The 27,209-nt window shown below is 47.2% G+C and overlaps 1 protein-coding gene, 1 long non-coding RNA gene and 1 other non-coding gene across 5 annotated transcripts; 2 read left to right on the forward strand and 1 right to left on the reverse strand.

The window, feature by feature from the left end:
* Window positions 1-665: 665 nt before the first annotated feature.
* LPO (lactoperoxidase) lies at window positions 666-25,397 on the reverse strand. Of its 2 annotated transcripts, XM_081585231.1 has the most exons (12): window positions 25,322-25,397; window positions 23,855-23,942; window positions 19,088-19,248; window positions 17,430-17,547; window positions 16,895-17,024; window positions 15,950-16,156; window positions 14,140-14,464; window positions 12,379-12,539; window positions 4,432-4,684; window positions 2,402-2,575; window positions 1,554-1,791; window positions 666-1,366 (listed from the first exon to the last, which is right to left on the reverse strand). In XM_081585231.1, the coding sequence occupies exons 1-12, from the start codon at window positions 25,395-25,397 to the stop codon at window positions 1,159-1,161; spliced, it is 2,139 nt and encodes a 712-aa protein (XP_081441357.1). In that variant the 3' UTR covers window positions 666-1,158. The 2 variants fall into 2 exon arrangements, with proteins under 2 accessions (XP_081441357.1, XP_081441358.1); XM_081585232.1 differs by lacking the exons at window positions 19,088-19,248; window positions 23,855-23,942.
* On the forward strand, window positions 16,887-17,909 carry LOC145543507 (uncharacterized). 2 transcript variants are annotated; one of them, XR_014080750.1, is made up of 3 exons: window positions 16,948-17,146; window positions 17,442-17,576; window positions 17,768-17,909. It is a non-coding gene; the product is annotated as an uncharacterized LOC145543507 (long non-coding RNA). The 2 variants fall into 2 exon arrangements; XR_014080751.1 differs by lacking the exon at window positions 17,768-17,909 and having other exon boundaries at window positions 16,887-17,349; window positions 17,442-17,698.
* LOC145543884 (U6 spliceosomal RNA) lies at window positions 21,278-21,384 on the forward strand. The gene has a single exon (XR_014081130.1). It is a non-coding gene; the product is annotated as a U6 spliceosomal RNA (small nuclear RNA).
* Window positions 25,398-27,209: the final 1,812 nt, after the last annotated feature.

Here is a 27,209-nt window from a genome sequence, read left to right on the forward strand (position 1 = left end):
GTCTTCTGGCTCCAAGGCTTTCCTGTAGGATGGCTGCAGGCCTCCCGCCCCTGCCCTGCCAGTCACAGGGCCTGGGGGTCCCCACTGGGCTGACCTTATTCAAGAAGGTCATTGAAAAAGAACTCATGAGTGTGTATTGGGTGGCAAACTAGGAATATTCTGGAGCTGCCGGTCAGAGGCCTCACAGGCTCCCAGGACTAACCTAGAAGAAGAGGGTATTTCCCTGAAGGACCCCTGGAAAAAAAATTAACCATTTTTTTTTAAACTGCACATCAGGGTATGTGGAAGTCTTAGTTCCCTGACCTGGGATTGAACCTGTGTCCCCTGCAGTGGAAGCGTGGAATCCTAAACCACTGGACTGCCAGGGACTTCCCCCAAATTAGCTCTGAGGAAAATCCAGGCTTGGATTTCTCTGACCCTGTGGTGATGCCCTGAAAGCTCTCTTGCCACCCCACAGCCATGCCTTCTTTTCGAAGGAGCCCCTTCTTTCCTTTTCTTTGACAGTGCTTTGAAGATGAGAGTACCAAACCGGGCCCTCTCACTCCCTAGACTCATGCATGTGACCTCTTTGTGGTGAGACATGTCTGAACTGTAAACATTGTTACTCATTTGTCAGTGATTCCAAGGCCTGCCTTCCAGAGGGGAACAAGGTCATCGCCAGCATCTGTAGTCAATCATCAGGTGTTTATTGAGCACTTACTGTGTGCCAAATACTATGCTGGGGGTGCCAGGATACACTTGGAAGCAGGCTGAAGGCCGAGCTCAAGAAGTTTGCAATCTAGTTCAAGGGGAGGAGAGATAAGGGTGTCAAGGCCGCAGTCTCAGCCAAGACTTTTTGGGGAAAGGATGGGTGACATCTGGCAAGCAAGATCGGAAGGCATCTTGGAGGGTGTAAGTCTTGACAGAAGGAGGGTTTCCGAAGATGGAGAGGATGGGGGTGGAGCAGTAGGATTCAAAAGGAAGAGCTGGAGCGGCAAGGTGGCTGCCCTGGGCTTGAGCGAGGTGTGCATGGGGGGCGTGTAGAGAGACTCGGCTGGAAAGAAGGCCTGGGACAGGGTAGGGAGCCCGAAGGGGCCGGATCACTGGGTCTACCTGAAATGGCATCATGGCCAAGGGGAGCTCTACTGCACAGTGTGGGAGGCTGTGGAGTCCAGGCCCCTAATTCTCCCTGGAGGCCCAGGGTGAGAGATCCAGCTTATCAATGGCTGAGCAATCCACAAAGCCATGTGGGTAGTTGTTGGCCTGGAAGGCATGCAGCGGGACCTTCGTGATGTAGGTGTTGTCACAGACGAGGCGCGAGAAGGACACTTTCTGTAGAGAGTCCCGCTGCTTCTCAGTGAAGACCCAGGGGTTCTCCCACCAGAACCTGCAGAGACACAAGCAGGGTCTCCATGCAGCCCAGCTGCTGGCCCCTTCCCGCTCTGCCAAAGGGGAAGGGAAGCGGTCCCCGGGAACATGTCAAGGTCTGGCATCGGTCCTGCAGGATGCCCACCCCAATGCCCACCTCCGAGAAGGGCCTCCCTCCCCGCCCTCCAAGCTGAGGTCTCACTCACCTGTCCCCATCACGGATCTGCTGGAATTGCCTCCCTAGGATGCAGGCCAGGAGAGGCCCCACCCGGCCCCTTTCTACCATGGGCTCGGCGTTGGCCCCGATCCATATGTCAATGTTGTCGGGGGTCTTGTAGAGATCCAGTAACTTCTTAGCCAGTATCTTGTTCTTCAGCACGGCCTGCAGCCCCTTCAGTGTCTTGGGCTGTGAGAGGCCACAGAAGCCCCTCCAGGAGTTGTACCCTAGGGCAGAGAGGTGGAAGCTGTCTAACGACCTTTGAAGACACACCTACTCCAGCTCCATCAGCCCCAGAGAGTCTGTGTTCACAGCCTCTGGGAACGGGGAGGCAGTGAGCCACTGTTTTACCCTTTGGCACTTGGGCTTCAAGGGAGTTAGCAGGATATGTGGTGCTTACTGTGGGTCCAGGCGCTGCTCTAAGCCTTGTACACATATGTAAACTGAAGAACAGAGATGCTAAGTCCCTTGTCTAAGGTCACACAGCTAGAATTTGAACCCAGGCAGTCTGGCTCTTAAAGTTTAGGAAGGTCCAGTAGTCATCGATTTCCCTCTATTCTCCTTTTCTTAATATTTTCTGGACTTTTAAACTGGTTTCACAAGTCAGTGGTTGATCTCTTTCATTTGAGGAGCCCAGGCATAGTACCAGATATGTTCTCTGGTCTCTGTCTTAGGGAGACTGGAAGATGCCATTTCACAGATGAGTTTTTAAAACAGGCATCTCTGCCTTCTGTTTTAGAATTGATCAGCTCCTCAGGGCTATAGAGGAGACTCTCTGGAAACCCCAGAAAGTAGCGAAACATTCCCTAGGCCTGGCTGGACCCTGGGCCCACTCACCAGGCATCCCATGGTCCCGGCAACGCTGTAAGTTGATAGCAGCCAGGTCAAAGCCGTGGATCTTGTGAGTGGGCTGGAAAAGCTTGTTGCGCAGCTCACTCGTCACCATTTTATCCTGATACAACAGTTTGGACTTCTTGGCCAGCAGACCCCGCACCAGAGGGTCAATTCCACCTGCAAGGGAGACCCAGAGGCCATGCTGGGGGTGGGGTAGCTGGGGACATCTTCCATTGCCCAGCACACCCTCCTCCTGACGGTTTCTCTTTCTCAGGTGAAAGACGCACCAACTGCCCCCCTGGGGCTGGAACTGGGGAAAGAACACAGTGCGGCCCACAGGGTGTGCTGGAGGTTGGAGGCCCGTCCACACCACCTGCCATCCTGCGGTGATGCGTGAGCATAAGCGTCAGGGTTTCTTCCAAGCTCCAGTTCAGAGAGTTGGCTCATTCTCCTCCGTATGGTCCCCCAAGGAACTGTGCACCATGAGAAGAGATGGCAGAAAACTCTAGAAAATGCCCTGACTTGTCAGGCCTTAAGTAAAAGGCAGTTTCAACACAGCCCACCCCAGGATAAAGGGGAGCGGGGTCCAGCCTTTGGCACTTAATGGAGGTGGAAAGCTGTAGAGAAGAGCAGAAAAGAGCAATTTATTTACTGTGCGTGTGTGTCAGCTGCTCAGTCGTGTCTGACACTTTGTGACTCTATGGACTGTAGCCTGCCAGGCTCCTCTGTCCATGGGATTCTCCAGGCAAGAATACTGGAGTGGGTTGCCATTGTCCTTCTCCAGGGGATCTTCCTGACTCAGGATCAAACACAGGTCTCCTGCACAGCAGGCAGATTCTTTACCATTTGAGCTACCTGGGGAAGCCCTATTTATTTATTAGACACAGGAATTCTTTCTGCAAGGGTCAGGGAAGCCTGAGGGAGGGAAAGGAAGCAGGGAAAACTTGGCACCTTAAAGGCCAGTGCAGGAAAGAATGAATAATAACTAATATTTAGTGACCACCAGATGAGACCACCCTTATGGCAGAAAGTGAAGAAGAACTAAAGAGCCTCTTGATGAAAGTGAAAGAGGAGAGTGAAAATGTTGGCTTCAAGCTCAACATTCAGAAAACTAAGATCATGGCATTCGGTCCCATCACTTCATGGCAAACAGATGGGCAAACAGTGGAAACAGTGCTGACTTTATTTTTCTGGGCTCCAAAATCACTGCAGATGGTGATTGCAGCCATGAAATTAAAAGACGCTTACTCCTTGGAAGGAAAGTTATGACCAACCTAGACAGCATATTAAAAAGCAGAGACATTACTTTGCCAACAAAGGTCCGTCTAGTCAAGGCTATGGTTTTTCCAGTGGTCACGTATGGATGTGAGAGTTGGACTATAAGGAAAGCTGAGCACAGAAGAATTGATGCTTTTGAACTGTGGTGTTGGAGAAGACTCTCGAGAGTCCCTTGGACTGCAAGGAGATCCAACCAATCCATCCTAAAGGAGATTAGTCCTGGGTGTTCATTGGAAGGACTGATGTTGAAGCTGAAACTCCAATACTTTGGCCACCTGATGCAAAGAGCTGACTCATTTGAAAAGACCCTGATGCTGGGAAAGATTGAAGGTAGGAGGAGAAGGGGACGACAGAGGGTGAAGATGGTTGGATGGCATCACCGACTCAATGGATGTGGGTTTGGGTGGACTCCGGGAGTTGGTGATGGTCAGGGAGGCCTGGCGTGCTGTGGTTCATGGGGTCGCAAAGAGTCGGACATGACTGAGCGACTGAACTGAACTGAAGTGACCACCTCCTGTGTGTCAGGAACCACTGTAGGACGCTTTATATATATATTTCATTTTTAATATCCTAGCGAGACAGGTATTATTAATGTCCCTATTTTACAAATGAAGAAACTGAGGCTCAGCGAGGTGAAGTCACTTGCCCAAGGTCGCATAGGAAGTGGCGGGAGCCTGACTTCCATGCCAGGGTTTTCTAGAAGCAGGCTGCAGAGTGAGACAGCCAGGTGATAGTGCGTCCCCGAAAGGACATACCTTCTTTGATTATCCTCCAGGTGTTGAAGAAGAGGGTGTGCAGGGGTAGCTCTGCTTCCGGACCCCATGGTTGGTAATTCTCATCCAGGCGGGACACAGTGGAGGGAACCTCTAAGTGTCCAAAGCGGAAAGCAAAGGTAAAGACATTGGAAATTCGGGGATCCACAGAGTTGTTATAGCCTTGGTAGGGCGGGATCCACTTCTGCATCTCACTACCTAGCACAATGGGTAGGTAGTCCCTAAAGGTGATAATCTGCAAGGAAAAACAAGTCATGAGTAAAAGGATGTGAGAAGACTTAAACCTTTGTGGAGTGAGGTCAGAGCCAAGGATGAGTGGTCAAAAATCAAGGATGGCAAGTGGATTGCATATGTGTCCTATGTGTTGCATGTGCCCAGTTCTCCTTCCCATAACCCTAGCAGATGTTACTAATTGATCATGACATACTTTCTGCTGATCTTCCATGATCTGTCTCAACATAGGCTCTACCGATCAGTCACTTCAATTTGACATTTGAAATGTACTCTCTTGGCCACCTTTGCTTTAAATTTATGATGAAGCTAATGTCACAGTCTTTGTATATCACTTTAACATAAAATTATATTATTAAACTTTTTCCCACAGGCCAGGGCAAGAGGAATGGAGAACCACAGGAATGAGTCACAGGGTAACCAAGGGGAGTTTGGTTCATTCAATCCCCTTTCTGAAAGAAGCACTGCTTCATGGAGAGGTCAGTTTCTTGTTTTGTTTTGCTCAGAAGAGTGAACTAACATAAACTGAGAAAAGTTTGAAAAAATAAAGAGTCATGCCATCCCACAACACAATAATTATATTAATTGGTTATTCTAATCTTTATAGTATACATATTTTAACTTGGTCATAATCCTAGAAAACATTTATGTGAAATGCATTCTGCTTTTTTACCTAACATCTCTTATATTTCTACCTAGCTCACGATTATTATGCCATTGAACGTGTATAATTTTCTCTTGCCCTCATGGGTCCTTCCCATTCCTTCAGCAGCATAGAGGACGCCATCCTTGGAGCAGGCCGCCTGCTCCTCGGGCTCTGGGAGGCAGCAGGAGACGGAACCCTGCCCCTGGCCACAGTGGACTGGCCTGACCGGGGCCCCAGACTAAGCTGGTTAGTCAGATTCTCTTGCTCAGGAATTTAGATTTCAGATGCAGCTATCCAAGACTGTTTCTGATGGTGCTTGATCGGAGGGGACAGATGGAGTGATATGGGTTGTCATTTTCTACTGTGAGCAGAAACGCCGAGAAAACCCGTCTGCAGAGAAAGAGAGGTGTGAGGAGAGGAGAAGAGGGGAGGGAGACACAGTGAGAATGACTTGCCTTAATTCCAAATGATTTCCAGTCTCTGGCGCTCACCCTTGCTGAGGCCCAACTACACTACACTCATTGCCCTGGGGTTCCAGGAGAAACCCTTAGGAGCTTCCATGTGATACATGTGTAGGGTGAACCAATACTGAACATCTCAATTATCCTGAGTGGGTTTCTTTTTCTTGTAGTCCAAGAAACCCCATTCTGAAGCTCTAACTCTCTCAGGTGACTGTATTTGGAGATAGGGCCTGTACAGAAATAATTAAGGTTAAATGATGTCATGAGGGTGGAGCCCTAATCCAGTAAGACTAGTGTCCTTACGAGAAGAGAGAGATGCACATATGGGGGAAAAAACCACGTGAGAAAAACATAGAGTGAATGTGGCCAAGCCAAGGAGAAAGGCGTCAGGAGAAATCAAACCTGCTAACTCCTTAATCTTGGATTTCTAGTCTCCAGAACTGTGAGAAAATACATTTCTGTTGTGTAAGCCACCTAGTCTGCATTACTCTGTTATGGCAGCCCAAGCAAACTAATAAAAGCCTCAACTCAGATAGCCTTCAGGTAGATATTTTTTATCCTTTGATTTCCTATACACATCTCCGGCAGCAAGATTTATGGGTCTAAATTTTTTTGAAAAATAAGTATTGAACTGTGGAGATTTTGCTAAGAAATAAATGGAAATAGATCTCTTTGATGGTTAAAAATATGTGCATGGGGTTTCTGGTTCCAAAACAAGATAGAGTTCACTCAGTTTTCCTTACTGACTATAACTAAAAAAACCTAAATGTATTCTCCACTAAATATAACCAAATGCCCTGAAAATTATCCAACAGACAGCACTAAATAGACTCCGAAAGCTGGAAAGATGGACTGGCTAAAGACCTTGTCAAGGAATGACAAAACGGTGAGTTCCTACATACCCCAGATTAGGTCCATGAGAGGATGGCAGTCTTCAACCTCCAACAGAAATAGACAAAAGCAGTTAAGAAAAACTTTCTCTCTCATTCTCCAGAGGACCTGGCTAGGGTAAGTTCAGCAAAAACCTAGTAAAGAGTCCCCAAATCTGCTTCACAATTCAAGCCATTAGCCATCTCAACCCTTGATCCACAACCCAACCTACTATCTGCCTGCAGCAGTAAAGTCACCCAGTGGCATAGAGACTCAGGCACAGTGGCTTCTATAACTCTAGAAGGTTAACCCATAACTCTAGAAGGTTACTCAGCAACAGAAGGCAGCCAGGAAAGTACCTTTCTGCCCTGCAGACAGAGTCAGCAGGATTGGGTGGGGACCCCCGAAGAACAAAGAAGAATGAAACAGACCAGAATAGCATTGCAAGGGTTCAGAAAGCTAAACTGTCATTGGAACTAAAGCTTGCAAAAGCATGCCAGAACCTACAACCAAACCTATACAGCGTAACTTATTACTGAATAATATGTGCCGAAATAGAAGATTTAAATAGGATCAGGAGTCTCCTAACATGATAACTAAAATGTCTAGGATACAATTGAAATCACCCATAATACCAAGAACCAGGAAAGTCAAAGTTGAATGAGAAAAGATAATAAACTGATGCCAATACTGGCATGAATCAGATGTTGGAATCATCTGATAAAGACTTTAAAGCAGCTGTCATTAAAATGCCTCAATAATCAATTTTAAGTTATCTTAAAACAAATGAAAAAACAGAACATTTCATAAAAGAAGTGCTAAATCTCTTCAGTTGTGTCCAACTCTTTGCAACCCCATGGACTGTAGCCTGCCAGGCTGCTCTGTCCATGGGATTCTCTAGGCAAGAATACTGGAGTGGGTTGCCATTTCCTTCTCCAACAAAAGAAGTATAATTTATATAAAAAAGGAACAAATTGAAACTATATAATAACTGAGAATATCCTAACTCAAATAAAAACTTGTTGACTAGACCCAGTAGTAAGGTGGACATGGCAGGATAGAATTGAAGACAGATCAATAGAAATTAGTCAATCTGAAAAACAGAGAGAAAATAGACTTTTAAAAAAAAGCAAAATCAAAAAGTCAAACAAACCAGAGCCTCCGTGTTCTGTGGCACAATAACAAAAAAAAATCTAATGTTCATATTAATGGAATTCCAGAATTAGAAGAGAAATTGGATGGGACTGAAAAAGTATTTGAAGAAATAATGTCTGAAAACTCCCCCAAATTAGTGACAGACACACATTAACATATATAAGAAGTTGAATTTCAAACAGAATAAACCCAAAGAAATCTCCTGTAAGACACATCACAATTAAGTTTGTGAAAACTAAATACAAAAATTCTTAAAAACAGCCAAGGAGAAATGATATATTACCTACAAAGGGACACCAACTTGAATAGCTTCCCTTATAGCTCAGTTGGTAAAGAATCTGCCTGCAATACAGGAGACCTTGGTTTGATTCCTGGGTCGGGAAGATCCCCTGGAGGGGATAGGCTACCTACACCAGTTTTCTTGGGCTTCCCTTGTGGCTCAGCTGGTGAAGAATCCACCTGCAATGTGGGAGACCTGGGTTTGATCCCTGGGTTGGAAGATCCCCTGGAGAAGGGAAAGGCTACCCACTCCAGTATTCTGGCCTGGAGAAGTCCATGGACTGTATAGTCCGTGGGATCACAAAAAGTTGGACACGACTGAGTGACTTTCACTTGCAATTTGAATAGCAGTGAATTTCGCATTTGAAACCATGGAGGCAAGAGGGAAGTGGCACAACATTTTTCAAGTGCTGAAAGAAAAGAACTGTCAACCTTGAATCTAGTATCTGGTAAAACTATTCCTCTGGAATAAAAGGGAAATAAAGACATTCTCAGATGAAGGAAAGGAGGAGCATTTACTGCGAGCACACCTATCCTCAGAGAATGGCTAAAAGAAACTCTTTAAATATGAAGAAATGATAACAGAAGAAGGCTAGGACCTTCAGAAAGGAAAGAACAATGTAATAGGTAACATTCCACACAATAGCAGAATGCACAAACACTTCTTAAGGATCTGTGGAACATTCAACAAGATAACTGTACCAGAGATACAAAGTAAACCTTAACAAATCTGAAAGATTTGAGATCATATAGAGTATAGTATCTGACAACGATGGAATCAAATTAGAAATCAGTAACAGAAAGGCAACAGAGAAATCTCTGAACACTTGGAAATAAAATAATATACTTCTAAATAACCTACAGGTCAAAGAGAAAGGAAGTAACAACAACAAAACATACATACTGAATTAAAACGAAAACATAGTGTATCAACATTTGTGGGATACAACTAACAGTGCCAAGAGGGAAATTTATATCACTTCTAATACTTATATTAGAAAAGAAGAAAGCTCTCAAATCAATAATCTAAGTTCCCACCTCAATAAACTAGCAGTAAGAGCAAAATAAACCTAAAGCAACCAGAATAAAGAAGAAAAGTCATATAATTATATAAATCTATGCAGAAAAACCACTTGACAAAATTCCACATCTATTCATTTAAAAACTTTCAGTACACTAGGAGAAGAGCAGAACTTCCTCAACTTCATATAGAGCATTTACAAAAAATTCACAATTAACATACTTAATGGTAAACCTTGAATGCTTTTCTTTTACTACTGGGAAGATGGGAATATCTGCTGGCACCACTCTTATTCAGTATAGTACTGGAAGTTATACTTTTCTTGCCTGTAATAAGGCAAGATAAAGAAATGAAAAACACCCAAATTAGAAAAGAAGGAATATAACTAATTATTTATAGATGACACAACAATCTATAGAAAATCCCAAGAAATCTACAGATTCCTAGAACTGAGTTTAGCAAGGTCACAGGATACAGAATCAGCACATAAAAATCAATTATATTTTTACACACTGATAATGAATAAGTGGAAACTGAAAAAAGAGATGTAATACCATTACAATTCTTCCAAAGGAGTTAATATTCAGGTATGTAACAAGCGTGTATAGGATCTGTATGATTAAAATTATAAAATGCTGATGAAATAAATCAAGGAAAAGCTAAACATTTGGAGAGACATACTACGTTTATGGGCTTCCCTGATGGTAAAGAATCTGCTTGCAATGCAGGAGACCTGGGTTCGATCCCTGGTTTGGGAAGATCCCCTGGAGGAGGGCATGCCAATCCACTCCAGTATTCTTGCCTGGAGAATCCCCATGAACAGAGGAGCCTGGTGGGCTACAGTCCATGGGGTCACAGAGTCAGACGTGACTGAGCAACTAACACACACACATATACACTGTTTACATATTGGAAAACTCAACATAGCAAGGATGTCAGTTGTCCCTAAATTCATCTATAGGTTTAATAAAATTCTTATCAAAATCTCAGCAAGACTTCTTTGTAGACATGGATAAGCATGTTTTAAAATGTATATGGAAAGGTAAAGACCCTACGATAGCCAAAATAATTTTAAAAAAGAAGCGTGAGAAGAGTCATTCTTCCTAATGTTAAGTCTTATCATATAACTACAGTTATTGAACACTGGTACTGGTATAGGAACAGACATATAGATTAGTGGGATAGAATGGGCAATCTAGAAATAGATTGATATAAATATGCCCAAATATTAATAATTTTTGACAGAGGAGCAAAAGCAATTCAAAAGGAGAAAGATAGCCTTTCTATAAGTTGTGCTAGAGCAATCAGAAATCCATAGTCACCCTGCCCCTCAATGAACCCTGACCTAAACCTTATGCTTTATACAAAAATTAACCTCAAATAGATCATGAACTTAAATGTAAAAGATAAAATCATAAAATGTCTAGAAAAATAAAACCAGGAGATAAATCTTTGGGACCTAAGACTTAGGGAAAGAATTGAGACTTGACACCCCAAACACAATATATGAAAGGAAAAAACTGACAAATTTGACCTCATTAAAATTAAAAACCCTTACTCTGCAAAGAACGCTATTAAGAGAATGAAAAGACAAAGCACAGACTGGGAGAAAATATTTATAGTCACATATCTGACAAAAGACTCATAGCTAGAATGTAAAAAGAACTGACTTCCCTGATGGTTCAGATAGTAAAGAATCTTCGTGCAGTGCAGGAGACCCAGGTTTGATCCCTGGGTCAGGAAGATACCCTGGAGAAGGGAATGGTAACCCACTCCAGTATTCTTACCTGGAGAATTCCATGGACAGAGGAGCCTGGCAGGTTACAGTCCATGGGGTCACAAAGAGTTGGACACGACTGAGTGACTAACACACACTGAAAACTCAACACTAAAAGACAAACTCTAATTTGAAAATGGGCAAAATAGGGACTTCCCTGGTGGCCCCGTGGTTAAGAATCCACCTTCCAATGCTTCCAGTGCAAGTGACTCGGGTTCCAGTCCTGGTCTGTGCACTAACCTCTCACTGCGGACAACTATGCCGGTGCACCAAAACTGCTGAGCTCACAGGCCACAATGGAGGAGCTCACATGCTGTAACTAAGACCCAACGCAGCCAAAACACAAATAAAATTAAATTAAAAAATAATAAGAAAAGAAAATGGGCAAAATATATGAACCAAAGTTTTACTGAAGAGGATATCCAGATGGCAAAAAAAAAAAAAAGCATGTGAAAAGATGTTCAGTGTGATCAGCCATCAGGTAAATTCGAAGTAAAACCACAATGCAGTATCACTACATACCTATCAGAAAGGGTGAGTGAAATGAAAGTCGCTCAGTCGTGTCCGACTCTTTGCGACCCCATGGACTATATAGTCCATGGAATTCTCCAGGCCAGAATGCTGGAGTGGGCAACCTTTCCCTTCTCCAGGGGATCTTCCCAACCCAGGAATCAAACCCAGGTCTCCTGCATTGCAGGCGGGCACTTTACCAGCTGAGCCACAGCTGGTAAAAAGGTAGCACAAGGGAGTCATGTGGTGATGGAAGAGGTAAGTGCCTTTATTGTGGTGGTGGTTACATGAAACTACACATTTTTCATGATACAATTGCATGGAGCTACACACACACACACATACACACCACACATGAATTGACTGCATTTATTACTGGTGAAATCTGATTAAACTTTATGGTTCATATAAATGTTAACTTCAGGCTTTTGACATTGTACGATAGCTAGGCAAAATGTTAGCACTGGGGGAGACTAGGTGCATGTACATTTTGGGGGCTACAACTCCCTGAGCATCTACAAGTATTTTTAAATAAAATGTTTAAAAAAATATGTGTATGGTTAATGTCAACATACTCACCTTTCTAAGTTTATTCTAGTTAGTCAATCAGTTGATCAACAATAGCAATTGACCCGTGCCTGTGACCTGTGGCTTAGGTGTGGGATTAAAAGATAATCCAATCCAAACAATCAAAATAATGGTGATGTAACCATCCCAGGAGTGATGGAACCAGTGGACCCAGTGATGGCACCTGAGGGGGCACACTGAATGACCAACATATGAATGACTCACTGACACCCTGAATCCAGGGATTCATTTTGGGGCAGAGAAGCTGAAGAAACAGAAGGGAGGGTTTACAAGAATGCGACAGTGGGAAAGAAGCAGGAGAGGAGAGGAAGGGGGGATGGAGGTCTGGCAGAAGGCAGAGCCAGGTGAATGAGCAAGGCTGGTATATAGGCAGTGCTCCCAGGCTTCTCACCTGTATGAAGGCTCCCAGGATTTTCCGGGCTTCCTGATAGAGCTTCTCTCCATCCCAGTGAGGGTTGAGTTTCTTTAGTTCTTTGGCCAGCCGGTTGTGCTCTCGAAGAAGGAGGGTGTGGGAAGCGGCCAGCAGGATCTGCTCTGAGACTCGGGAATCTCCTGAAAGCCCAGAAGGCAGGAAGGTGGGTTCACCCTGAGCAGCCCTGGAACCCAGTAACCTACACAAAGAAATATATGATGGTGCCCCAGCGGGAAGCTCTTTTAAGTCCCTCCTTCTAGTTAATCTAAGGTGGAAAGAGATCCGTGTTGTGATGCATAGATTTGAATCCCAGTTCTGCACATACACCTTTCAGCTCTGTGACTTTGGACAAGTTACTTAATGTTTCTAAGCCTCAGTCTTCATATCTGTGAAAATGGATATAATAAGGTTGATCCCCCATTAGACTGTGGTAAAGACTACAGATGACTAAGTAAAATTTTGCTAATTAAATCCAAATTGCCTTCTAAGACAGGATCTACAAGTGAGCGAGGGGCTTTTTATTATTCAGAGCAACTGTGACGGTTTCAGGCATGCAAGTTTGAGGGTAGGAACCTGGGAAGGGTCAAATTATTCCATGTAATAAGGGAGAAGAATCTAGAGATGGGGGCTGTCGGGAGGAGATGGTCATGTAGATGGTGAAAGACCAGGTGCTTTACAGGGGGCTTCTCTTTGTGTCCTCTAATCTTCAGGAAAGTCTGTGAAATTCACAAATGCTTGGTTTTAGTGGATATTTTTATAGAAAACAGGAAGGGCTTGGTTTCGTGTCTGGACTGATGTGAGATGTGTGTGGACACAGAATCCAAGAGATCTAGCAAGAGACCTGGGCCTTCTGCCATGTCTGGGTGGGCTTCGTCCTAGAAAACTGGAGTTTTGGAAGAGATAAGACCTCAGGAAGCCAAAGGCAGAGAGGGCCAGGAGGGCATGAGCCCCTAGAATGAGAATTGGAGGGCTTCACTTGCAGGCTGCATGGAGTGGGGGCTCTGTGCCAAGATTATAAAAAGCCTTAAAAATATACATTCCTTTTGATTTATATAGAACTTCCTCCTCTAGGAAGTTATCTTAGTAAACTTGTTGAAAATCAGCACAAGGATTCGTCAACAAGGATGCTCACGACCTTAAAAACAGCAACAAAATCACAGAAAAGCTAAAAATGACTTAAACATCTCCAAATAGGGTTGGTAAAATAAATTATGATAAACATATGCCATGGAATGCCAGGTAACCATTAAAGATCAGATCTAGAAGAAAAAATATTTAAAGACGTGATAGGTGAAGAGAAAACATCAGATTACAGAGCCGTACTCTAGTATGACCCCAATTGTGTAAAAATGTAGAACGAGATCTATGATAGAAAAAAACTGGAAAGATAGGCCTTAAAATGTCAATGATGATTATCTGTGAGTAGTGGGATTTTGTGGATTTTCTTATTTTCTTTGTGCTTTTCTGGATTTCCATAATTTTTTTTTTACATACACTGAACACATGTTCTTAGATCCTGTATTTGTCTGGGCCCTTCTGCCAGTCCTGGACCAGTGCCTGCAGCAGTGGTGGCTTTCAGTGTGTATTTTTCCAGAAGACAATGAGAAGAAGCAAGGGTCAGACTTTCAGTGCTTGGAAGCCACCCAGCACCCTCGAGAAGCTTTTCCGGCCTCCCTCTGCTCTCAGTCCCCAGGATGATCCCTTTGTCCTTGGGCCCCTCTATTCCCAGCCTAGACTCACCCGCCACGAAGCAGGGCACCTGGGCAGTGGTGTTGATGAACACACAGGGGCTCGGCTTCTTGTTGTCAAAGGGCAGGTAGGCCAGCCCGTGGTCCCAGGCTTCTTGGTTGACAGCCATGAGGCCCAGCGGGCTGCTGAGGTTCCGGAGACGGCTGGCCAGGCTGGGCTCAGAGCCGTACACTAAGCTGGCGTCCAGGAAGGGGGTCACAGCATTGATCTGTTCTCGGGCCAATGACTGGCAAGGTGGAGTGGGGCAGACAAACCCGGCTCGGAAGAAAGGCATGCATTTCCCTTGAGTCTTCAACTTGGGATCATTTTTCGGGAACTGCAGAGAGATGGGGGTGGGTGACTGCAGAGGTGGTACACCCAGCAGCCTCTCCCCAGGGCAGGTCTGAATGCAGCTGGCAAAGATGCTGATGGTGCCCTCCTGGGACTCTAGTGCCACACACTGGCTCCAGATGCCTCGTGCTGACGCTACATCCTGGGCCCCCAGAACCCTGAAGTTCACTACCTCCTGCTGTGTAAAAGGGCCGAGAGGAATCATTCCATCTTGTAAAAGCTGTAAAGCAAAAGCTCCAAATTTTTGGTTGCGAGGGAGTCCTGAGATCCCGGCACAGGGAAGCAGGACATGAGGCAGGAAAGAGTTTGTTAATAATTACTACTAACAACAGGTACCATTTATTTATTTTGGACCTACCATGTGCTTGGTATCATGCATACTTTATCTCACTTTGGTCCTCATAAAACCCTGTAAGGTAGGTAATTCTGTCCCACTTCACACGCGAGAAAACCGAGGCTCCAAAAGGTTAAGTAATTTGCCCAAGAACTTACAAACTGAAAGGGAAAGATGTGGGACTCAGATCTAGGTTGACCTTACTCCACAGCTTATGTTCTTCATGTGCTGTGCTGTGCTAAGTCGCTTCAGTTGTGTCCGATTCTTTTCAACCCTACGGACAGTAGCCTTCAGGCTTCTCTGTTCATGAGATTCTCCAGGTAAGAAAACTGGAGTGGGTTGCCATGCCCTTCTTCAGGGGATTTTCCCAATCTAGGGAGCGAATCCATGTCTCTTATGTCTCCTGGATTGGCAGGTGGGTTCTTTATCACTAGCGCCACATGGGAAGCCCATGTTCTTTATACCACATCACATATTCTTGATATGCTTGAGTGAATAAATCACGCTCTCGCTGTAAAACCCAAGAATAAGAAGAAAGGTGCACCACTGCAAATTCCTTTCCCTTCCTGCTGGAAATTCCCATAAGTCCCTGCTGCTTGTTCTGACTCGTCCATCACATTTCAGCTCTTTCTGGGAGTAGCCTTCCTGGACTCCGTGATGTTTCATGGTGGCATTCCACAAATTTACTGGGTATACAATGACTCTCCTAGGAATCTGGATAAAATGTAGATTCTGCTTCCCAATGTTTGGGATGCGTTTTGAGATTTTACATTTCTAATAAGACCCCAGGTGACATCAATGCTGTTGGGCCAGGGATGAAGTAAACCCTCCCCAGAGCTTCCCAGTTTTGCCACTAAGGATTACTTGTCCACTTCCCAACAGGTCCTCTGTCCTCGAGGGAAGGGATGCTGTCTTGTTCACCTTTGAATCTCAAGTGCTTAGTGTGTTGCCTGATGATGGCAGATGATGGATGTCTACGAAATAAGGGGGCGAATGAATGAATAGAATGTGTGAGGCTTGGGAAGCTGTCAGATCAGCATTCAAGATCTCCAGGAGGTCCTGGCTGACGGGTTGGGAACACCTGCTATACCAGGGAGGCAAGCGGTTTGCCAGGGGCCCACCGCTGCAGGGGCCTACCATGATGGGGAAGCAGTTGTCTCCCTGGATACAGTGCTCCTCACACTGGGCTTTGGAGTGCTCGCTGCTCCCCAGTTCCGTTTCAGGGGCGAAGTCCAGGTCATGGTCCACAACTTGACCCCACTGCATGAAGAGCAGGGACCTGTTTTGGTCCAGAACACCCTCTTCATTCAGGTAGCCTACAATTTTGTTGGATACCTCACGGGCCTACAGATGGAGACAGAAGAAAAGGGAAGAAGAGGTGCTTTGAAGATTTAGACTGAACGCAGTATACTGAGTACCCACGACGTAACAGGTACACTTCATCTTCAGGACAAACTCTGAAGTGGGTGGCATTACTCCCATTCTGAGTCCAAGAGGGGTGAGAGCAACTCACCCACGTCCTGCAGCTACAAAGGGCCAGTTGTTAATGACTTGATGGTTTCAAGGCCAATGCCCTTTCCACTAAAAGAGGGAAAACAAAGATAGGCTGTCCCTCAAGTAAATGCCACGGAGGAGGTGCCAGGTGTCTGGAAACAGGAACAGAGGGGCCCTGGGGAGGGCCTGCCAACTCAGATGAGGCCAATAGATGGGACCTCCAGGCAAACAACAGCTGATGCACTCCAGGGGCTGCGGCAGGACAAGCGCCAGCAGGATGGCGCAGGGAGGCCATCTGCCTGGGAGACCCTGGGGTACTTGGCTTGATGGCGGCTGGGCCATGACCACCACGTGGCTGGGCTCAGGACCCGGGATCTGCAGCCCTCTAGTGGCGTTTTCCGGAACACCACGAGGGAGCGAGTCCCCATCTCCATGTCTCCCCGGGTGTGGTTCTGCCACGTGTCTGTCTATCCTCGCGCCTGTGTCTGCGTCCTCTCCTCGGGTACTTAGGGGAGCGCATCCCTTCCCCTCTGACTCCATCTCCCCGCGCCAGCTCGGGGCTCGCCCCCTCCCCGCGGCCGCGCTTACCAGCGGGACGCGGAAGCCGTTGCGCGTCTTCCTCTGCGACCAGCCGAAGGGCAGGGAGAGCCCGTCCTCGTACTCCGCCGGCAGCCAGCGCGCCAGCGCCCTGTTGGCGGTGCCCAGCGCGGGGCTCCTCCTGAAAAGGCAAGGCTGGCCCTCAGCCTGGCCGGCCAGCTCCCGGGTCTGCTTCTCCGCACACCCCACGGGGATCCCCCGGGGAAGGACGGGAGCCTCTGCCGCAGGGAGACGGGATGCGGAGTAGGTGCCTCTCAAGCGTGAGGTGGACCACTAGTGGGGACCAGTGGGAGTCTGGACCACTCCCATCCCAGAAGGCTCGGGGCTCCTCTGCCCCCGGAAAAGGCGCTCCTTCTGGCCGGATATACGGTGGTCTCTTTAGACAAGTTGGGAAAGTGAGGCGGGTTCCAACAGAACGGATTCCAGCGGGACGCTGGCCCGGGAGGGTGAGGCTGTGGGAGTCCTGACTGGGCTGGGCGGGGCAGGTGGGCCAACCTGCCCACTACACACCCCCACGGCCGCTCACCTGTTATTACAGTCTCCCGTGATGGTGCGGTAAGGGCTGTTTTCATCACATTTCACCAGAGGAACCGGGGCGCCGCAGCCCACCTCCCAGAAGAGTGCAGTCAAGTCCAGGCTAGGGTCTGAAAGAGAAGAGACGCCACAGGGCAAGGTGGTGTCAGAAACCCCTCTATCCTTCCTTTGCCTGGGTTCTTCCTCCATTCTGAGGCCCTGAGGGGAGGTTCATCTTTTGAACTTGGTTTTTGGGAGAATACATTTTACATTCTAAGCAAACGTTTCTCAGAGGGGTTCACCTTTAATCCTGACGACTCATTAAGGTACAAATTTTAATTCTCATTTTAGAGAGAAGAAATTGAGATCATAGGGTTCCCAAGACTTACCCAAGGCTGCACAGATTAGTAATATCTCCAGAATTGTTAGTAATTCTTGGTCTATCAGATCATTTGAATCAACGGAGTTTTCTTTCAGAATAAAAGTACCCCCTGAGAGGTTAGGTGCATGTTCGTATGAGTTAGTTTGATAAGATTGCTTTTCTAGAAGCTCCACTGATGGGTATGTCCCTGGTGGTCCAGTGGTTTAGACCCCACACTTCCACCGTAGGGGGTGAGAGTTCAACCCCTGGTTGGGAAACTAAGATCCCAGATGCCACATGGCATTGCAAAAAATAAAAAAGTTTCACTGACCTCTAAAATACTAAGCACACAGGAATCTAAATGGTAAAGATACTGGGAAGGGACAGGCCATTTTTAAGTGAGGAGCACTGTGGTCTTGGGGGGTAACATAGTGGGGAGTTTTAGGCATCAGAGGCCTTCATGAGGGCACAGAAGAGAGAGCCGCCCAAGTCCTAGAGCAGCCTGTACTCCATCCTGGTATCTGCAGGGAAAAGGAGTCAGGGGAATCCAGCCCTGGGGGGCTTATTCAGGGGGCTCATCTGCAGAAATGGGCAGGGGCCAAGGTTCAAGCCCCAGCATCTTTTGAGTCTCATCGAGTTCAAAGCGCTCCCTCCTTCTCCCTACGTTGTCCTGGTTTCCTTCCTTCTTTGGGAACTTTGGAATTTGCCCATGTCCTAAGCCAGGTATCTTCCCCCACTTGAAGTTTTCCCAGCAAGAACCTGCAGTCTCTTCCTTCAGTCAGGATCAATCCCCTTCCTCCATAACCGTCCATGAACTGTGACATTTGGCAGGGGGTGGGATGGAGGGGTTGAGGAGTTCACGGATCAATTGGCAGGCTCATTGTTTCAGCTCCACAGTACCCAGAACGAGAGGGACAATTCCTCACCTGTGACATAATCCCACTAAATCTCCCCTGACACAGGTGGCTTAAATGTCCCTTTCACAGGCGGAAGTGGTGGCACTGTGGTTTGAGACGGGGAGCCCGTGTTTATTGACTTTAGTCCTTCCTCTGGACAGAGGCCTTACAGCTGGTATTATGCCAAAGGGCACGGATGTCCCTTCATTTGGAGTTGGCAGTGTGACATTGCTGGGCTCGAGTTCCTTTCTCTGCTGAAAGAGCACTGACCTGGCTGTCCCCCCAGCCCCTCCTTGCTCTGAGGGAGAGAGAGGAGAGGGCTCTCAGCAGGAGCTGCAATCTTGATGGCTTCTGCTCTTTCCCGCAGGGAGAGGAGCCCTTCCTGCCATTGCGGGGCTGGTGGGTTTTCCGAACCTGTGACGTTGGTCAGGGTTGTGTCCCGCCTCAGCCTCTTTAAGGACTCCTCCCACACCTGCCCGTTGCGAATGGCTGTGCGGGTCCGGCCCTTGGCTTGCTTGAAGTACTCTGAGAGCTGTCGGGTGGTGGGTGCCTCAGAGCTCAAGGTCGTCTTCAGCCTACAGTGGAGAGCAATGGGGCAGCCATGGGGGTGTGGGCAGCAAGCAGGAGACCCCCACGTCTGTACTCTCAGGATCTTTACTCAGCTCTCCTCGGATGCCTCTGGAAAACTTCCTCTGGGAGGCGGAAGCTGCAGTGTGTCTTTAAGCTTGGTTTAGTCTAGTTCTGAGGGAAGCAGGCAGATGGACCTGAGCGCTTCCTGAATTAGAATCAGAGTGTTGCCGCTGTATTGGCGGCTTCCGGCTCAGTTGGGGAAACTTAAATACGCCTAAGTCTCCGGAAGTACTGATTCCAACTGAGGAGCCCCTGACCGTGGAACCCCCTCTCACTGAGCCTTGGGAGCAACCAACTGATGCACATCTGATAAAGATTTTAAAATGATTTAAAATCCGCTGTCATTAAAATGGTTCAATAATCAATTTTAAGTTTTTCTTAAATGAACCACCACCCCCCCAAAAAAACCCAGAACATTCCATAAAAGTAGAATTTATTATGTATGCCTGAGTCCCTTCGCTGTTCATCTGAAACGTCCACAACATGGTTAATCGGCTATACCCCAGTAGAAAATAAAAAGTTAAAAGTTTGAAAAAAGAGTAGAATTTATTAAAAAAAGAAAACAAGTCGAAATTATAGACCTGAAAATACCCTAACTGAAATAAAAAGCTTGTTGGCTAGACCCAGCAGTCAGGTAGACATAAGAAGACAGAATTGAAGACAGGTCAATAGAATGTAGTCAGTCTGGAAAAACAGAGAGAAAATAGACTTCTACTACTAAGCAAGGTGAGGTGGGTGAAGTCCTACACGAGAACCCTCTCCCCACTCCTGTGTCAGATGAGGGGTCCTGTAAGATGATCTTTAGGGCTCTAAGACTCTGAAATTTTGGAAGTGGCTAAAACTCTCAAGAAGACAACCTTGCTTTTGGGATATACTTCACAGGCTGTAACTCCTGGCTTGTCCCTGTGGATCAAGTTGTTAACCCTATTTCTAGCATGCAGGGGCCTGGTGTCTCAGCCTGAGGGGTGACATGGACAAGCAGGCTGACCTGGGCTCCGTGGGAGCAGGCAGGGCTGAGGAGGAACTCTTTTTCCATCTCCAGGCCTCTGCCCTCTTCCTAGTCATCATCCTCCCCCATCTGGATGGTGGGGGCAGACTACTGCCTCCCCTCCTGTCCTCCTCCCATCCATTCTCCACCTGGCTGCAGGAGGGAGTTTTTTCGAATGAAAAGCAGACCAGGCTGCTCTGATTTAAGCACTTTCTTGGCTCACCCTGCGGCGTACCTGAATCCATGGTCTTATAGCGTACATGCTCATGGCATTCTGCGAGCTTTGCCTCTGTCTAGCTCCCAAATATTTTCATTATCTGCAAAGGAGACCCCACACCCATGAACTGTCATGCCTGATCCCTCCCCTTCTCCCCCAGCCCCTCCTAGCCGCTGCTCTGCCTCTGACCTTCTGACTCTCAGGCTCCACCTGCTCCACCTTTTCCTACCGCCGCCACCAGCATGGGTGTCCTGAGCGCCCGAAGCTCTTTCCTGCCTCAGAACCTTTACCTTCACTGCTCCCAGGCCCTGTAATGCTAGCCCCTGGCTCGCTACATGGCTGGTTCCTTCTCATCCTCCATCAGGCTTCCCTGCTCCCTGCAACTACAGTAGCAGCCGCTGCTCTGTTTATTTCCTTCACTGTCCTCATCACAGTTTGTGGGGCGCTGGATTGTTTGTTTGCTTGTGAACAAAATGTTTAAATGTGATTATGTCTCCATAAGGTCCCTGAATCTAGGAACTAACCAGTGGGGATGAGTTAAAGGCAGGGCTGCTCATCTGGGGAAGCATGACTCATAAAGGAGGTGCTGAATACGGGTTTTGTGGCTTTTAGTCTACCCCTACCTTGGGCTATAAAAGGGTTGACATTAAGAGTGAGAGAGAGGGTTCATTGGGAGACAGTGGCTGAAATACCGGATATTTCCCTCCCACCACTGTGAGGATTCCTCTTTGCTCTCAGTCCCATGACAAAGTCCTTATGAGGACGGCAGGTGCTCACTTTGGCAGCACATATCCTAAAATTGGGACTATACAGAAAGGATTGGCATGGCCCCTGCACAAGGATGACAGGCAAATTTGTGAAAGGTTCCATATTTTTACCTAGAGATAGATTTTTACCTTACAGAGTGAAGTAAGTCAGAAAGAGAAAAACAATTATTGTATAATGTCACATGTGGAATCGAGAAAAACGGTACAGATGAGCTTATTGGCAAAGCAGAAACAGAGTCACAGATGTAGAGAACAAACTTATGGATACCAAGGGGGAGGATGTTACGAATTTGGAGATTGGGACTGACATATATACCCTCTTATGTATAAAATAGGTAACTAATGAGAACTAAGTATATAGCACAGGGAACTCTACTCAATGACCTGTGGTGACCTAATTGGGAAGGAAATCCAGAAAGGAGTGGATATATGATACATATAGCTGATTCACTTGCTGTGCAGCAGAAACTAACACAACATTGTAAAGCAACTATACGCCAGTAAAAATTAGAGAAAAAAAGTGAAAAAGAAGAGGGTGCCGCTGTGTGTCCTGGAGCTGTGGCTGGCGGTTGACACCTGCCCAAAGAGCATAAAGAAAACAAGAGAAAAGAGGAGGCAGCTGGCACTGCGCACCTAAGAGCAGAGTAAGCCAGACAGGCTGGTGCTGGGCCCCGAATCCACACATCCTCCAGCGGCAGGGCAAAGCTTTTAGTCCTCTGCGCGTACCTCTGTGTGCGTGCTCAGTCGTGTCTGACTCTTTGCAACCCATGAACTGTAGCCCACCAGGCTCCATTGGTTTTTTGCCCATGGGATTCTCCAGGCAGGAATACTCGAGTGGGTTGCCGTTTCCTTCTTCAAGGGACTTCCTGACCCAGGGATGGAACCAGCATCTCCTGTGTTGGCAGGTAGCTCTTTACCACTGAGCTACCTGGGAAGCTCTTCTCTGTACAGTGGTCCCAAATCAAATCCCAGAGACAGTTTTGGGTGAAGTAGAAAAAGATAACTTGATTGCTTTGCCAGGCAAAGGGAGACATACCAGGGTCCTGCCTTGAAAAACTGTTCGGTCTTCTGGAGCCTCTTTAAAGAGGACCTAGGTCAAGATGATATGCGGAGGGACGAGGGAGGGAGCCACAAGCTCTCAGGCTGAGGCTTGGAGCTATGAGCTACTGGTCAGATACTTCTCTGGGTCAGAGACTTGGCAGCAGAGTGTCTGAGAGCCAAAAAGTGCCCAAGGAGGGAAGGACTTCTGATCCCCCCACCCCACCTGCAGGCACTACATTATCCAAGTGATTTAGGCTTTGTCATCCTATGTCTCTCCTACCTCCCCTCAGCTTAACCCCTAAGAGTCAGAAACCTGGGCTGGGCGATGGCAAGAAGCCCAGGAAAGAGGGACGACAGACCGTGAACCCTTCCTTCTCTTTGAAGCCTGAAACAGCTCTGAGCAGAGGAAAGTGAGAGGCTCGGGGCTTCGTCTTCTTCTGCTGATATTTGAGTTCCTGAAAGGATGCTGTTCTTGGGACTAGAAGAGATCAGAGCACATCTTGTCCTCTAAAAGTCAGCCAAGAAGTTATGGGACCTCTTGAGAGGGCCAAGGAGGAGTGAAACCCCGAGTTCAGTAAAGAGACAGCAAGAGGAATGAGCAAGGTGGTTTTCAGCTCCGTGAAGTGGTTACTCTGGTTTGTCTGCCTCTCTGGCTCCAGCATGTGCTTCCTGAGGGCAGGGATGAAGTCTGCATTGCTTATTCCAGGAAGCCCAGCCCCTCCATGGGGTTGGGAGATAGCTGATTCTGCCAGTGTCCTGTATGTTCCCCAAGTGCCTTTGGGCCCTTCCCCTGGCTACTGTGGGTGCAGCTGTAGCTGATGGCTCATGCCTCTAACTTTCTTGGGCAATGGCTTCTGAGTCAGGGGAGCTGCCTGTCTGGAATGCCTGGGAGTCAAACAGTGTGCTACACCCTCTACCTTCCACCCCGCTCCCAGCCCCAGTACCAAGCTTGCAGCACATCTGGCTGAGTCAAGGACACCTTTGGCAGGTGAACGCTCTGCTCCCTTGCTCAAGGTAGAACAGGCTCTGAAATACAGCCCACACTCTGGATCTCCCTGCGGGGTCAGCTGGGGCTGGACCTTAAACCGCATCCCTGCTTATCGGCCTTCTTTTTACCCATCTGGCCTCACTCCTTCGCTCCACTAGAGCTTCCTGAGAGTGCTCCCCGGTAAGTCACCTGTGTGTGAATGCAGGTCTTAGCTTCTGTTTCTAAGGGCTTGATCTAAGTCATGCTGAACGAACAAAAAACTACTGACTGGTTTCCTGAGACTGGAAGGCATGACCCAAGGAATCACTCAACTACAGGAAAGAAAGTGTTCATGGGATCAGATGAGACATCCCCTTTGAGGAAACTTCGAGGCTGAGGATTTTAGGAGCTGCGGGCTCTTACTCCTGCTTGGCCTCTGCTCGCAGGTGAGGGGTGGAGGGCAGGCTGTATAACTGCTTTGGCTCACTGGCCTCTCAGGACTGGTCTAGACGCACTTGTCCTTAACAGGAAGCCTAGGAAGGAACACGTGTGGTGTGTGTGTCTCACCCACCTGGTCCGGGAATCCAGGAAGGCCTTGTTGACCTGGATCTTGACCTTACTCACAGCATCAGAGATGGTGGTGGTGCTGGTGGCCTGTGCTTGGAGCAGGGAAACAAGGAGCAAGGTATCAGATGCCACTCTTTGGAGGAGCCCTTTGCTCTGTCCCCTTCTTTCTCTGCTATTATCCCCACTCCTCAAATCTGAGCAGTCAGGAGATCAAGATAGGAAACATTCACCAGGAGGAAAAGTCAAGAATGAGAAGAATACTCTCTGATCCTCAATAAGGTATCAGTGTCGCTCCTTAGGAGTTCACTAAAATACAGTCATCCCTCAGTATCCGCAGGGCATTTGTTCCAGGAACCCCCAGAATGCTCATGTCCTTTTTATAAAATGACATAGTATTTGTAAATCTATCACATCATCCTATATACTTTAAATCATCTCTGCTGCTGCTGCTGCATCGCTTCTCTAGATAACTTATAATACTTAATGCAATGTAAATGTCATGTAAATAACTGCCAAAGTGCATTTTTTTTGAGGTGGTGCTTTCTGGAATCCTTTTTTTTAAAAAATATTTATTTATTTGGCTGTGTCGGTTGCAACAGGTAGCATCTTTAGTTGCGGCATGTGAAATTCTAGCTGCAGCGTGTGGGATCTAGTTCCTTGGCCAGGGATCAAACTCAGGTCCCCAGCACTGGGAGCATGGAATCTTAGCCACTGGATCACCAGGGAAGTCCTTGGAATCTTTAAAAAAACATACTTTCAATCCACTGATGATTGAATCTGCTGATGCAGAACCTGCGGATACAAGAGGGCTGACTGGATCCAGTGATGGGATTAAGAAGGTGTGTGACCACTCAGGTTGGATCCGGATATGGGGCTATGGGGTTTGTTTGGTTCTTGGTGAGGTGGACGCATAAGCAAGTCCCTCAAAGGGCTTAGCTGATCATCAGGATCTCGAAGATAGGGAAGGGGAAGACTTAGAGTAGAGGTGGGTTTCCTTGTTTTCATTCATATTAGGGTCTGGAGTGGTGGGGGAATCAGGATGAAGTCTTTGAACAAGGGGAGTGTAGTGGCTTAAATAGTGTCCCTGCAAAATACACGTCCAACTAGAACCTTAGAATGTGACTTTAATTAAGAAGAAGTCATACGGGCCTGGGATTAGAGGGTGCTCTATATCTGCTGACTAGTGGCTTTACCACAAGAGGCGAGGACACACAAGAGGACATCCCAGAGAAGCAGGCTGTGTTGGAGTGATGCAGATATAAGTCAAGGATTGCTGGGAGCCACTAGAGGCTGGAAGAGGCAAGGAAGGATTCTCCCCTTGAGTCTTTAGAGCAGCATGGGCCTCTAACACCTTAATTTTGGGCTTCTAGCCTCCTGAACTGGAGGAGATGAAATTCTCTTGTCTTAAACCACCCAGATTGTGGTCCTCTGTAACAGCAGCCCCAGGAAACCAGTACAGGGTGACACTTACCATTTGTGTCAGATGCTGCAACCTCGAATAAGGTCATGGAAGCCAAAAAGACTGGAAGATGGAGACAGACCCACATCGCTGAAACAAGACCCCGGATGAGGGTGTGAGCCTTGTAGAATTGCTGTGGGTAAGACTGACTCACAGAAAGAGGATGAGAAAGCAGGGAAAGCCCAGAGAACACCAGACACCCTAACATGAGAGCAAAGGAGGGGAAACCACAGTAACTAAGCATCTACCATATGTGCAGACCCATGCTGGTGCTGGTTTAGTCACTAGTCATGTCCAACTCTTGTGACCCCACAGACTGTAGCCCTCCATGCTCCTCTGTCGATGGGATTTCCCAGGCAAGAATACTGGAGTGAGTTGCCATTTTCTTCTCCAGGGGATCTTCCCAACCCGGAGATCAAACCCTTGTCTCTTGCATCTTCATTGGCAGGCAATTTCTTTACCACTCGTGCCACCTGGGAAGCCAATATGTGCAGACCATGCTTGGGCTTCCCTGGTGGCTCAGATAGTAAAGAATCCACCTGCAGTATGGGAGACCTGGGTTCGATCCCGGGGTTGGGAAGATCCCCTGGAGAAGGGCATGGTAACCCACTCCATTATTCTTACCTGGAGAATCCCCATGGACAGAGAAGCCTGGCGGGCTACAGTTCATGGGGTCGCAAGAGTCAGACACGACTGAGCGACTAAGCACAGCCCAGCACATGCTAGGTACTGGGGGATGAAAGGGGCCGTAGGAGAAGGAAAAGGACTCAGGCTTTGGGATCAGAAGGGCCTGAGTTGTAGTTATGCATTGCTTTAACTAGCTCTGTGACATTGGGCAGGTTACTTAACATCTCTGGGCCCCTGGCCTGACTGAGTGAGAGGGTTGGACCAGGTGATCCAGGATGTCTGATTCTGACCCAAGATCCTGAACCTGTCTTGTGACCAGTGACAAATGCTGTTACCAAACCTGAAATACATCTTTGGAGTCCCCTTCCTCTTTCCCCTCAGGATGTATTGCTTCCTGGGAGCCACCCTGCTCTGGCCCCGCCCCAGGGGAGTGAGCCTGAGAAGCAGACACTCAGTTCCTTCCTTCAGGACCTGGCAGGGCTTCACCCGCCCTCAGGAACTGACTTGATGGGAACATGAGAATGAAAGTTGTGGCAGAGCTCACAATTGTGTCCCAGGTTGCCTGGAGAGATTCCTGCTCTTAGATCAATGCCTTCATCATGAACTTTAACTCATGATTTAAACTAAGTCATCATGACTGAGTAACCAAAACAATAACATAGTAGATTAAAAACACAATTTAACAGTATCTTAGAACACTTGCAGATTTATTCTCTCATATAAAAGCATGGAGTTTGGCTATCCAGGCTGGTAAAGTGTGAAATACCAGATCCACCTGATCTTTCCTCACCGCCAGTCCTAGGCACAGCTCTCATGGCCACGACAGCTGCTGAAGACCTGCCATTATATCCCATATCCATCAGGCATGAGAAGGAGAGCAGAAGGGGGCAGCCCTCCCCACCCTGTTACCATCTTAAACTCTGACTCATGTTCTCTTTGAGCTTAGGTTTTGTAAATGAGATCCAATGGGACCAGGGAAAATGTCCACGAGCAGAGGAGACCAGTGTAATGTGCCAATGCCCACTGCAGCCCTCGTTCTCACACAACATAGATAATGCCTGCCATGTAGCTTCCACGACACACTTACCTTGTACTCTAACATGCACTTGGAAGGACCTCCATGCAAGCATTAATTTAATGCTCTGTATTCCTGTTTTGAATTTGTAATTAATTCTACCTTTGAACTTGTGCTTTGTGAGTGAAGTCCAGTAGGACAAAGGCTGATGTTTAGTATGTGTGTCTTCCATTTGCATGTGCGCCAGGAACATAGAAT

Source organism: Giraffa tippelskirchi, chromosome 3 (genome assembly GCF_054371585.1).
Source record: "Giraffa tippelskirchi isolate mGirTip1 chromosome 3, T2T-mGirTip1v1.2.pri, whole genome shotgun sequence".
Classification (NCBI taxonomy): Eukaryota; Metazoa; Chordata; class Mammalia; order Artiodactyla; family Giraffidae; genus Giraffa; species Giraffa tippelskirchi.